The sequence below is a fragment of the Gorilla gorilla genome, chromosome 13 (assembly GCF_029281585.2).
Source record: "Gorilla gorilla gorilla isolate KB3781 chromosome 13, NHGRI_mGorGor1-v2.1_pri, whole genome shotgun sequence".
Taxonomy (NCBI): domain Eukaryota; kingdom Metazoa; phylum Chordata; class Mammalia; order Primates; family Hominidae; genus Gorilla; species Gorilla gorilla.
This window is the reverse complement of record NC_073237.2, coordinates 101,758,020-101,772,822: the sequence shown is the minus strand read 5'-3', so window position 1 is coordinate 101,772,822 and position 14,803 is coordinate 101,758,020. Positions and strand designations below refer to the sequence as shown.

The following is a 14,803-nucleotide window of genomic DNA, read 5'->3' as shown; positions in this document are numbered from 1 at the left end:
TTATGAAACGTTTTTTATGTGAAAATGAATTTAAAGAGGAAGTAAAGCAGAGATTACTAACAAACATTTTGAAGTACAGTCTGGATTACTAAATCTCAGTTTAGAAATTACTAGCTATGGGACCGTCAACAACTTGACTGAGCCTCAGTTTTCTAGCTGTAGAACAGAAATAATAAAGCCAACTTCATAATTGTTGTAAAGATAAATGAGATGTATTATGCTGATTAAATGAGATGTACTATATGTAATACACTTGAGCCCATCTCCTGATAAATGGTAACTGCTCAGTAATGGTGATCCTAATATTACTCCTCATGCGTAATAAGCATTGGACAACTCAGGTAATATTTTGCCATTTCAAATATCCAAAGTCCACTATATATTGAGACATTCTTATAAAGGCTTTCAAAAGGTCAACACAAATTTCTATTATTATACCAAGTCACAGGTCTTCTTTAATTATTAACATGAAGGTAATCTTAAAACAGTAAAAGCTACAGTATTTACATTATCAGTGAAATGGGTACTGAGAACATCTAAAAAACCAACAGCTTTTTAAGAGTCAGAAAACCAAGGTAAAAATTAAATGTTATTCTGAAATACTGTTTTCAGAATATCCCTTCATATATATTTTACATATATTCTGTTTCACTATGTTACAAATGTCCAAAAGTAATAAAAACAAAGGTTTCCAGCCTGGTCAACATAGTGAAACCCTGTCTCTACCAAAAAATACAAAAATTAGCTAAGTGTGATGGCGCGTGCCTATAGTCCCAGCTTCTCAGGAAGCTGAGGTGGGAGAATTACTTGAACCCAGGAGGCGGAGGTTGCAGTGGGCCAAGGTCCCGCCACTGCACTCCAGCCTGGGAGATAATAGAACAAGATCCTGTCTTAAAAAAAAAAAAAAAAAAAAAAAAAAAGGGTTTCCTTGATGTTTCAAGAGAAAATCACTTCCATACTGAATATCTAAAAACTCAGTGTGACTAAAGAAACTTAAAAACTTTATCCTTTAAAGTAACTCAAAATATTTTTCAAGAATACATTTATCTTCTGAGAATGAAAGTCCTAAAATGCAGTCATGTTACCTGATAGTGTATATTCAGTACCCTTAATATTATCAATTATCTCCCAGCATCGCTCATCCTTTACACGTGGAAGTCCATCAAAATTAGTCTTCCTATGTTCCAGTATAAAATGGTCAATCTTATTATCTTCTTCTGGCATTCTCCAAGCCACTGTTACAGAGTTATCTGCCACCAAACACTCTACTGGATCTATCTCTGGAGCTTTGGGGACTGCAAAGAAGAAAAAAAAAAAAGACTCATTCATTCCTCATTTATTACAACACTAATCAAATATTGATATCACATTTATATCATTCAAACTGCTTTTTCATTATGCTTTTAAACTGTTCAAAAGTAGATCAGATTAAGCAAAAGGAAAGCCCATAAATGTAAAATAACTACTTTCAAAGTACACACACTAAGGATAAGGAATCGAGAATAACTTGCTACTTCTGAACACATTATATTTTTAATCTGATATTTCAAATAGCTGTAGAATATAAATTAAATCAATATTAACAAATAGAATTGCTTTGAATATAATGACTGAAATAATTCAAGAGTGTATTTTCCCTCTTGAATGTATTTTAAAATCTTGCTTCCCAACCCTGCAAAATACTTAAGGATTTTTAAATGTTTCTCCCAAGAGTTCTACAGTTCATTAAAATAAACTGAAGTAAATGAGCCACATTTAAAATGTATGAACATTAATTTCTTTTCCATGAAAGACATATTTCATAGCTTTTTAACATTAACACATGATCCACTGACATAACAAATGTAGAACATGGTCCTCCAGTGATACGGACTTGTTTGAACTGGGTGAAACTATGCAGTCCAGCAGGTACCAGATTTAAACATTTTACTGCTAAAGAAAAGAATTCAAAAGATTTATTCCTGGTATGCAAGGCTAGTTAAACATTTGAAATCAATTAATGTATTCTATCACATCAATTGCAGAAAAATTATATAATGATATCAATGAAACAAGAAAAATACCAATTATAAAGTGAAAAATAAAACTCTTTGTGGATGACATTACTGCCTATGTAGAAAATTCAAAAAACAGGCCAGGCGCAGTGGCTCATATACCTGTAATCCCAGCACTTTGGGAGGCCAAGGCAGGCAGATCACGAGGTCAGGAGTTCGAGACCAGCCTGACCAACATAGTGAAACCCCGTCTCTACTAAAAACACAAAAATTAGCCAGGTGTGGTGGCATGCGCCAGTAATCCCAGCTACTCATGAGGCTGAGGCAGAAGAATTGCTTGAACCCAGGAGGCAGAGGTTGCAGCGAGCCGAGATCGTGCCACTACACTCCAGCCTGGGCAACAGAGCGAGACTCCGTCTCAAAAAAAACCAAAACAACAACAACAAAAAAACAACAAAGAATAAAATTCCTGGAACTAACAAGTGATCACAGAAGGGTTGCAGGATATAAGAGATGAATAGGTGGAACAGAAAGGAATTTTAGGGCAGTGAAATTATTCTATATGGTAATATAATGGCAGATATAAGACACTATACATTTATCAGAACCCACAGAACTGTTTAACACAAACAGTAAATGCTAATATAAAATATGAACTTTAGCTAATAATGTATCACTGTTGATTCATCAATTATATCAAATGTACCACACTAATGCAGAATAGTAATAACAGGGGAAATTGTATATGGAGGAGTTAGTGGGTTTATGGTAACTTTCTGTACTATCATGCTCAATTCTCCACAAATATAACCCTGTTCTAAAAAACAAAGCAAAGTTGGCCCTCTGTATCCACGGATTCAATCAGCCTTGGATCAAAAAGTATTCGGAAAAAATAAAAGTAACAATACAACAATAAAAAAGTTTAAAACTACAGTATAACAACTATTGACATAGTGGTTACATTGTATTAGGTATTATAAGTAATCTAGAGACGACTTAAAGTATATGGGAGGATGTGCATAGGTTATATGCAAATAACCATTTTTTAGGGACTTGAGCATCTGTGGATTTTGGTAATTCAACGAAGGTGCTAGAACCAGTCCCCCACAAATACTGAGAGATGACTCTTGCTAATTTTTTTCAAAACCACAACAACAAAAGAATTACATATTAAAGTTAAGATGCAAAGCAACGTGAGAGCTAACAAATAATAAACCCAGTAAAATAACACCAAGATGGAAAAATTTGACTTAGAAAGGATGATCCATTTCCACTAACTAGAGTCTTCCCAAAGTTAAACTCTACATGTGTAATTGTACAATAAATACTTAGAATTGGATATAACTTATTAGTAAGACAACTGACAACCAAAAAAGCATTTATTATTTGTCATAACCATGAGTTTCCTTTATCTGTCTTGTAGGATTTCTGTCCTTATAATACATATTTGGTAGTGTCTACTACTGAAACATAAGAATTGTAGACTATTCACTGCCAAGAGAATAAAGAGACTATAGGCATTCATGAATTTAATATGCTCTGCTATGCCTACATGTAGGAAATGTAAAGGCCTATGGCCTGTAGCAATGTGAAAATTTTGCTGAGTCATAAATCTGCAACTGAAAGTCCTGAGAGGTTGGTATAAAAAAAGTCACTTAATTGGTGAGTAGGACTAGTTAGCACCCTGCTATCTACATCTCAATTCAGCTGCCATTCTAGTAAGACTGCACTGGCAGGCAGATTCTTCTTTCTTGTGAATAATGGTCCCCAAAAGAAAGTCAAGTGACAAAATGGAAACTGAGGTTAAAAAGAAAAAAAAATAAGAAAGTGGTGACACGTGGGAGGGACAAAGATATTTAGATAATTTAAGAGTGGTATGTCAAATTTAGGTTGACTTGGAGCTAACGTGGGAAGTTCACTCTAGATTCTATATAGAAGTAAGAAAACAATTCATCAAATACGGCATACAAATTCAGGGGAAGATGAAAGATAGTGTACTTATAACATATAAATATTACTTAGGCAAGGCAGAAGTCTTTGGAAGGAAAGCAATCCACACATCTACCTACATACTTCCATAAAGCAACAGTGATGAACTAGCAATAGTGTAGAAATTAGTTGAAGAATTTACTAAATGTTTTCTCTGCACCTGAATGTAAAAGGTAAGTGGCATCAGCATTGCCAGACTTATTTTCTTAGCTCCAGAAAGGAGAAAGGATATAAAGTCAAAATTTCAATGCATAAGAAATGGCTAAGAGTAGATAATGACTTTGTAATTGTCATTGATCATCATCACTTCCACTGTTAAGACTCAGGTATGTCCATAACTAATATTACTACATATAATGTACTATAGGATACATTATAGTGGCATTTATGGAATTAATAGATATTTCTTCATTTTATAAGTTAATTTGATTCCATCTTATAGAAAATTTTTATGCTACAGAATATTAAAAATTAGAGATTTAAATGCATCCTTCATGAATTTTTAAAACCTATTACATTTTTCTGCTGGCATAGTGGCTCATGCCTGTAATCCTAGTACTTTAAGAAGCTGAGGCAGGAGGATCACTTGAGCCCAGGAGTTTGAGACCAGCCTGGGCAACAAAGTGAGACCCCATCTCACTTTGACAAAAAAATCAGAAAAATTTAGTTGGGTATGGCGGTGCATGCCTGTGTGGTCCCAGCTACTCAGGAGGCTGAGGCAGGAGGGTTGCTTAAGCCCAGGAGGTTGAGGCTGCAGTGGTTGTGCCACTGTACTCCAGCCTGGGCGACACAGCAAGACCTTGCCTCAAAAAAAAAAAAAAAAAAAAAATCTTATTACAGTTTTCCTTCTGGACGAAACTCCTCCAGAAAAAGGTTTCTTTTTTTTTTTTAATCATACCTCATTTTGCCAAAAAGGGAAATCCTAACTGTTCATGCAATCTATTTGACTGTACAATAAGCATGGTCTTGGTCTGTTAAGCCATTGTTGAAAGCCCAAAAGAAGGGAAGAAGTAAGGTTGAGAAGACGGCGTTTTAAATCATTTTTTTTTTTATCAAAGTAGTAGTAATATCTATGTGTATGTGCACTCTCTGTCAGAATGTAGAAGTGATGGGAAACCTAGATAAAGAAAATGAAGATGTATACACTGGATTTTAGGGGAGAAAAGTTCTACTTACAACAGAAAACATTATGGGGAAAAAATGTTATCATTGGTATTAGTCATTCACATGAGAAAACTGAGAAGGGGATAGAAAACAGTTAAAGCCTCAACTGCTATAAATCAACATGTAAATTCTCCAAGTATGAGTAAAAAAGTGAACCTAAGATAAATACAAAGTAAAATATACAATTTCAAAGGCAACAATCAAAGTTTTCTTCCTAAGTTAAATAGAAAAGTAAAAACGAATAATGGTAGTAACAACAATAGCTATCATTTATTGAGTGCTTTCCATATTAATCCTTACCATTACAATACCATAAACTTTATATTATCATTATCTTTATTAGAGGCTCAAAGATGTCAAAGTAACTTGCTCAAGATTGCACAGCTAGACAATTAAAGAAGAAACAGGATTTAAACATAAGCAGTTTGACTTAGAGGCAACAGCCTTTACTATTCTTAAAGAAAGGCACTCTAAGCTAAGGCCATATATGTTAGTATATAAAAATATATAAAATCAAAGAGCAGTAACATGCAGAAAGATATCTGAATAATGATAAAAAGAAAAAAATATACATGAAAGTTAAACTATCTGGCCAGGTGGAAATGAGTGATCTACAAAACTAACACAAAGGGATGAATGATAGGAACCTAACTGACCTGGAAAACTAAAGGAACCTAAAGGCAGAATCTCTGAAAAGTTCTGAATTTGCCTTATTGATAATTTAATAACCTGGAAAGTACAGTCTGTGTTTGGTAAACTAACTTTTTTGGACCTAAGTATGACCAATAAGAAGAACACAGATGTAAACGTGGAAATGATGGTTGGGTGCAGTGGTTCACACCTATAATCCCAGCACTTTGGGAGACTATGGCTAGAGGATGGCTTGAGGCCAGGAGTTTGAGACCAGCCTGAGCAACACAGTGAGACCTCTATCTCTACAAAAAAAAAAAAAATTAAAAATTAGCTGGGTGTGGTGGCATGCACCTGTAGTCCTAGCAACTCAGGAGGCTGATGCAGAAAGACCGCTTGAGCCAGGAGTTAGAGGCTACAGTGAACTATGATGATGCCACTGCACTCCAGCCTGGGTGATAGAGAAATACCCTGTCTCAAACAATAAAAAACTGTAAACGATAGGAAATTTAGAAATAAGCAACAGTGTCACCTTAAAGAATTCATGAAAGCCAGAGCAAGAGGACACAATCTGAAAAAAACTTCAAAAATTTCAAATAGAAAAGAAGAGGACTCATATACTACCATAGACTGCTATAACTATCATATAACTGCCATACTCTGGAGGGATCCTATGATAGCAAAAAAAAAAATCCTGCATAAAACAATTTTATTGTGTTATATTGCTGAGCTTTTATAAATAAGGCAGTGCTTCTCACCTTGAATGTGTGCAAAAATAAGCCTAAGTTACCTCAAGTCCAACACTAAGACTCTTGAATCAGAATCTGCAGTTGATTTGCATGCACTTTAAAGTTTGAGAAGCACTGGTCAATATCTTCTGATGAATGGATTCCCTTTACAACACTGGCTTCAAGTTATTGTCAAGCTTCTTACCGAATTATTTTAGTGATGGGAAGAGTTACCATTTCCTAAAATTGATCTTGTCATAGTTAGTCAGTTGTGGCTATTAGAAAAGCCTTTCTGATATTATTAAGCTGAGTTTTCTCCATAAAACTACTCCATTTGGAAATGAAAGGGAAATAAACTATCTCAAATGCTTGAGATTATAATCCCTTGGCAAAATTTTTATTTAAATTTTAATTGAAATTGTACTTACTTAAGGAATACAGCAGAATGTCTGAGAGTCCAGCTCCAAGGAGACCCAATCATAGGAGTGTCCCCACACATTTGTGAGTTTTACCTCCAGGAGCTTACCAGGTTCTCACCATGAATAACTAACAGAGAAAAATCCCCTTATGCTTCCACAGCAGGGGGAGGAGAAAAGGAAGTATTTTGAAATACATCAGAGTTTCTGTTCCCTTAAGAGAAACTATTTAATCATAGTCTAATCTGTTGGGGTTTTAACAGAGCCTAAGTGACCTGGGGAAAGGGAAATATCCAACTCCAATCAGCTACTCCATGTGGGCAAAGGGAAATACCCAGACCAACCGCAGCCCACTCCAGCCATCCTGTTCCACCGAAAAATCCAGGAATGAGGAGTGGGGAAAACTGAGAAGTCCCTTGCAAAGTTCACGGTCCAGAGGCACAGGCTCACCAAAAGACTGAGACCTAATTATGGTGCTACAGAATGCTGCCCCTCCCACACACCTTACTACCACATTAATAAAGGCCAGTTTACATCAGTTTCTTTAAGCCAATACATGTCTGGTCATCAAGAAAAAATTACAAGACTCAGATATGGCAGAAATGCTGGAATTATCAGACCAATAATTAAAAACAGCTATAATATTCTGAGGGCTCTCATGGAGAAAGCAGAGAGCATAAAATGGAGAAAGTAGACAGCATAGAAGAACAGATGGGCAATACAAGTGGAGAGCTAGAAATTCTAAGAAAAAACCGCAAAGAAAGGCTAAAGATAAAAAGCACTGTACCATAAATTAAGAATAATTTAATGGACTTAATAGCTGACTGGAAAGAATCTTTTGAGTTTGAGGATCTCTCAATAGAAACCTGCAAGATGAAACAGCAAAGACAAAAAAGATTGGAAGAAACCCCACAGAACAGAATATCCAAAATTTACTGTGGAAGTACAAAAGGAGTAAATATGTATAATGGAAATTACAGAAGAAGAAGACAGAAAGGAACAGAAGATATATTTGAAACAATAATGACTGAGAAAATCCCAAATTAATGTCAGACACCAAACTACAGATCTAGGATGCTCAGGGAACATCAACCAAAATAAATGTTCCCTGCCATACACACATAAACAAAAACCGTATCTAGGCATATATTCAGACCACAGAAAATCAAAGACAAGGAAAACACCTGAAAGAAGCCAGGTGGGGGCGGAGGAGGGGACCTTACCTATAGAGGAGCAATTCTGTATACCTTGAAATTATCCTTCAGTAGTGAAGGAGAAATAAAAACTCTCTCAGACAAATAAAAATTGAGGAAATCTGTTGCCAATAGACATGCTATGTAAGAAATGTTTTTAAAAAGTTCTTTAAAGACAAAGAAAGAGCAGTGGAGAAGGATAAGCGAAGGTAAAATAAAAACTTATTTTTCTTATTCTTGACTGATCTAACCAGTAACAGTTAATTCAAAACAATAAGGGCAACTATTTATTTGAATGTGTGTGGTGTATCTGTGCTTACACATACTGCTGCATAAGTGAAATAAATGACAACAATGATACAAGTGATGGGAGAGAGGCAGAAAATCACTAAGTACGTGGTTGAACTCAACAACTCCATCAATCAACTGCATATAATTGATATCTACAGACTACTTCATCCAACAATGGCAGAATATACATTCTTCTCAAGCTCCTATAGAACATTTGCCAAGACAAAGACTACATTCTGGGCTGTAAAACACACATTAACAAATTCAAAAGCATAGAAATCATGCAATGATTTAATTAGAAATCACTTAACAGAAAAAGATATATAGCTGCAAAGTCCCAAAATACTTTGAGATTAAACAACCCACTTCTAGCATGGGCGTGGTGGCTCATGCCTGTAATCTTTGCACTTTGGGAGGGGGGCGGATCACTTGAGATGAGGAGTTCAAGACCAGCTTGGCCAACATGGCGAAACCCCATCTCTACTAAAAATATAAAAACCACACTTCTAAACAACACATAGTCAAAGAATAAATCTCAAGAGAAATTTTAAAATATTTTGAACTAAATGAAAATGAAAACACAACTTATCAAAATTTGTTAAATGAAATGAAAATAGTGCTTAGAGGGAAATTATAACACTGAATGCACATATGGTCATGAGCCATAAGCCATATAACAACATTTTGGTCAATGACAGACCACATATACAAAAGTGGTCCCATAAAATTACAATACCATATTTTGACTGTATTTTTTTCTAAGTTTAGATATGTTTAGATACACAAATTATTATGATTGTGTTACAACTGCTTACAGTATTCAGTACAGTAACATGCTGTACAGGTTTGTAGCCTAGGAGCAATATGCTATATAATATAGCCTAGATGTGTAGGAGACTATACCATCTCGGTTTGTGTAAATACACTCTATGATGCTTGCACAATGACAAAATTGCCAAACATCACATTTCTTAGAATGTATCCCCACCACTGACAAATGATTATATTAGAAAAGAAGATCTAAAACCAGTAATTTAAGCTTTCGCCTTGGTAACTAAAAACAACAATAATAATAATAATAATAATAATAATAATAATAAAGCCAAAGCAAGCAGAAAAGAAATAATGAAAATTAGAACAAAAATCAGGTTGGGTGTGGTAGTCACACCTGTAGTCCCAGTGCTTTAGAAGGCTGAGGTGGGAAGATCACTTGAGGCCAGGGGTTTGAGACCAGTCTAGGCAACACAGTAAGACCCCATCTCTACAAAAAAAGATTTAAATTAGCTGGGCATGGTAGCACATGCCTCTAGTCCTAACTACTGAGAAGGCTGTGGCAGGAAGATCCCTTGAGCCCAGGAGTTCAAGGCTGCAGTGAGCTATGATTATATAACTACATTCCAGACTGGGCAACTGAGCAAGACTCTATCTCTAAAAACAAGCAAACAAAAAACAAGAACAGAAATCAATGAAACTGAAAAGAGGGAAATCAATGGAAAAAAATCCTGAAAGCAAAACCTAGTTCTTTAACAGATCAGTGGAATCAATAAACCTCTGGCCAGACTAAGAAAAGAAAGAGGGCACAAATAACTAGTATCAAAAATGAAAGAGGGGGCATCAACACAGATCCCATGGACATTAAAAAGCTAATCAAGGAATTCTGTGAATAACTCTATGTCCACAAATTTGATAACCTAAAAGGACCAATTCTATGACAGACACAATCTGCCAAAACCCACAAGGAAAACAGACAATCTGAATAGGCCTCTATCTATTTTAAAAATTGAATCGATATTAATAACTTTCCAAAACAGAAAGCACCAGGCACAAAAGTGTTCACTGGTGAATTCTACCATACTTTTCAGGACAAAAGTACACTAACTCTCTACAATCTCTTGCAGAAGAGAAAAGTAGAGAGAATACTTCCTAACTCATTCTATGAGGCCAGCATTACCCTAATACCAAAACTGACAAAGATATTACTCCAAAAGAAAACTACAAACCAGTATGTCTCATAAATTAGATGTGAAAAATCCTCAACAAAATATTAGCAAATCAAATCCAACAATTAACAAAAAGAATTATACCCTTGACCAACTGGTATTTATTCCAAGTATGCAGGCTGGTTCGACATTTGAAAAATCAATGTAACCCATCACATCAACAGGCTTAAAAAGAAAAATCTCACAATCATAAAAATAGATGCCAAAAAATGCATTTCACAAATTCCAACACTCATTCAAAATAAAAACTCTCAGTGAAACAGGAACAGAAAGGAACTTCCTCAACTCAACTTGTTAAGAAATAGCTACAAAAAAAATTATAGCTTACACCATACTTAATGGAGAGAAACTCAAAATGTTTCCACTAAGTTCAGGAGCAAGGCAAGGATCCCCCTCTTTCTACTGCTTCCAACATAGTACTGGAAGTCCTAGGTAATGCAGTACGACAATACAAGGTATTCAGGTTGGAAAGAAAGAAATAAAACTGTCTTTGTTAACAAACAACATGATCATCTAGGTAGAAAATCCAAAAGAATCAACAAAAAACTCCTGAATCTAGTGATTGCAGCAAGGCTGCAGGATACAAGGCCTACCACTTTCCTGTATACCAGAAATGAACAAGTGGAATTTGAAATTAAAACACAATACCATTTACATCAGTACCCCCAAAATGAAATCTTTTGATACAAATCTAACAAAATATGTTCCATGTTTATATGAGGAAAACTACAAAACTCTAATGAAAGAAATCAAAGAACTAAATTAATGTAGAGACATTCCAATGTTTATGGATAGAAATACTCAATGTTCTTAAGATGTCAGTTCTTCCCAATTTGACCTACAGATTGAATGCAATCCCAATCATAATCCCAGTAAGCTATTTTGTGGATATCAATAAGATGACTCTAAAGTTTATATGGAAAGGCAAAGGATCCAGATAAAGGCAACACAATATTGAAAAAGAAGATCAAAGTTGGAAGACTGAAACTAGTCAACTCTCAGACATACTATGGGAGGCGGAGCTTGCAGTGAGCAGAGATCGCGCCACTGCACTCCAGCCTGGGCGACACAGCGAGATTCCATCACAAAAAAAAAAAAAAAAAAAGCTACAGTCATCAAGATGTGGTGCTGGTGAAAGAAGAGACAAATAGATCAAAGGAACCAAAGGCAAGCTTCATGAAAGAAACAGTAAGACAGGCTAAACATTATTAGAATTAAAAATCTTGCTCTGTAAAAGACATCGTCAAGGGGAAAAAAAGCCAGACAGAGAGACAATATTTGCAAAAGAAACATCTGATAAGGACTACACAGAATTCCTTTTTTTTTTTTTTTTTTTTTTTTTTAGATGGAGTCTCACTCTGCTGCCAGGCTGCAGTGCAGTGGTGCAATCTCGGCTCACTGCAAGCTCCGCCTCCCGGGTTCATGCCATTCTGCCTCAGCCTCCCGAGGAGCTGGGACTACAGGCGCCCATCACTACGCCCAGCTAATTTTTGTATTTTTAGTACAGAGGAGGTTTCACCATGTTAGCCAGGATGGTCTCGATCTCCTGACCTTGTGATCCGCCCGCCTCGGGCTCCCAAAATGCTGGGGTTACAGGCATGAGCCACCGCGCCCGGCCCAAAGAACTCTTAAAATTCAACAATAAGAAAAGAAACAACCCGAGCTGGAGCCAAGATGGCCGAATAGGAACAGCTCCAGTCTACAGCTCCCAGCGTGAGCTACGCAGAAGACGGGTGATTTCTGCATTTCCATCGGAGGTACCGGGTTCATCTCACTAGGGAGTGCCAGACAGTGGGCGCAGGACAGTGGGTGCAGCACACCCTGCGCGAGCCGAAGCAGGGCGAGGCATTGCCTCACTCGGGAAGAGCAAGGGGTCAGGGAGTTCCCTATCCTAGTCAAAGAAAGGGGTGACAGACGGCACCTGGAAAATCAGGTCATTCCCACCCCAATACTGCACTTTTCCGACGGGCTTAAAAAACAGTGCACCAGGAGATTATATCCTGCACCTGGCTCCAAGGGTCCTACACCCACGGAGTCTCGCTGATTGCTAGCACAGCAGTCTGAGATCAAACTGCAAGGTGGCAGCGAGGCTGGGGGAGGGGACCCGCCATTGCCCAGGCTTGCTTAGGTCAACAAAGCAGCCGGGAAGCTCAAACTGGGTGGAGCCCACCACAGCTCAAGGAGGCCTGCCTGCCTCTGTAGGCTCCACCTCTGGAGGCAGGGCACAGACGAACAAAAAGACAGCAGTAACCTCTGCAGACTTCAATGTCCCTGTCTGACAGCTTTGAAGAGAGCAGTGGTTCTCCCAGCATGCAGCTGGAGATCTGAAAACGGGCAGACAGCCTCCTCAAGTGGGTCCGTGACCCCTGACCCCCGAGCAGCCTAAGTGGGAGGCACCCCCTCCATAGGGGCAGACTGACACCTCACACGGCCGGGTACTCCTCTGAGACAAAACTTCCAGAGGAACGATAAGACAGCAGCATTTGCGATTCACGAAAATCCACTGTTCTGCAGCCACCGCTGCTGGTACCCAGGCAAACAGGGTCTGGAGTGGACCTCTAGCAAACTCCAACAGACCTGCAGCTGAGGTCCTGTCTGTTAGAAGGAAAACTAACAAACAGAAAGGACATCCACACCAAAAACCCATCTGTACATCACCATCATCAAAGACCAAAAGTAGATAAAACCACAAAGATGGGGAAAAAACAGAGCAGAAAAACTGGAAACTCTAAAAACCAGAGCGCCTCTCTTCCTCCAAAGGAACGCAGCTCCTCACCAGAAATGGAGCAAAGCTGAATGGAGAATGACTTTGACGAGTTGAGAGAAGAAGACCTCAGACGATCAAACTACTCCAAGCTACAGGAGGAAATTCAAACCAAAGGCAAAGAAGTTGAAAACTTTGAAAAAAATTTAGAAGAATGTATAACTAGAATAACCAATACAGAGAAGTGCTTAAAGGAGCTGATGGAGCTGAAAGCCAAGGCTCGAGAACTACGTGAAGAATGCAGAAGCCTCAGGAGCCGATGCAATCAACTGGAAGAAAGGGTATCAGTGATGGAAGATGAAATGCATGAAATGAAGTGAGAAGGGAAGTTTAGAGAAAAAAGAATAAAAAGAAACGAACAAAGCCTCCAAGAAATATGGGACTATGTGAAAAGACCAAATCTATGTCTGATTGGTATACCTGAAAATGACGGGGAGAATGGAACCAAGTTGGAAAACACTCTGCAGGATATTATCCAGGAGAACTTCCCCAATCTAGCAAGGCAGGCCAACATTCAGATTAAGGAAATACAGAGAATGACACAAAGATACTCCTCAAGAAGAGCAACTCCAAGACACATAATTGTCAGATTCACCAAGGTTGAAATGAAGGAAAAAATGTTAAGGGCAGCCAGAGAGAAAGGTCGGGTTACCCACAAAGGGAAGCCCATCAGACTAACAACGGATCTCTCGGCAGAAACTCTACAAACCAGAAGAGAGTGGGGGCCAATATTCAACATTCTTAAAGAAAAGAATTTTCAACCCAGAATTTCATATCCAGCCAAACTAAGCTTCATAAGTGAAGGAGAAATAAAATACTTTACAGACAAGCAAATGCTGAGAGATTTTCTCACCACCAGGCCTGCCCTAAAAGAGCTCCTGAAGGAAGCACTAAACATGGAAAGGAAAAACCAGTACCAGCCACTGCAAAATCAGGCCAAATTGTAAAGACCATCGAGGCTAGGAAGAAACTGCATCAACTAACGAGCAAAATCACCAGCTAACATCATAATGACAGGATCAAATTCACACATAACAATATTAACTTTAAATGTAAATGGACTAAATGCTCCAATTAAAAGACACAGACTGGCAAATTGGATAAAGAGTCAAGACCCATCAGTGCGCTCTATTCAGGAAACCCATCTCACGTGCAGAGACACACATAGGCTCAAAATAAAAGGATGGAGGAAGATCTACCAAGCAAATGGAAAACAAAAAAAGGCAGGGGTTGCAATCCTAGTCTCTGATAAAACAGACTTTAAACCAACAAAGATCAAAAGAGACAAAGAAGGCCATTACATAATGGTAAAGGGATCAATTCAACAAGAAGAGCTAACTATCCTAAATATATATGCACCCAATACAGGAGCACCCAGATTCATAAAGCAAGTCCTGAGTGACCTACAAAGAGACTTAGACTCCCACACAATAATAATGGGAGACTTTAAAACCCCACTGTCAACATTAGACAGATCAATGAGACAGAAAGTTAACAAGGATACCCAGGAATTCAACTCAGCTCTGCACCAAGCGGACCTAATAGACATCTACAGAACTCTCCACCCCAAATCAACAGAATATACATTCTTCTCAGCACCACACCACACCTATTCCAAAATTGACCACATACTT

General features: G+C 37.7%; 1 protein-coding gene across 10 annotated transcripts in view; it reads right to left on the bottom strand.

The window, feature by feature from the left end:
• Positions 1-14,803, bottom strand: part of FSD1L (fibronectin type III and SPRY domain containing 1 like) — a 95,723-nt gene that overhangs the window by 36,005 nt on the left and 44,915 nt on the right. For all 10 annotated transcript variants that reach the window (XM_063696638.1, XM_019034261.4, XM_055350374.2 and 7 more), the window contains one exon: positions 1,086-1,295. In XM_063696638.1, coding sequence (XP_063552708.1) covers positions 1,086-1,295 — 210 coding nt within the window. The remainder of the gene's footprint in view (positions 1-1,085; positions 1,296-14,803) is intronic.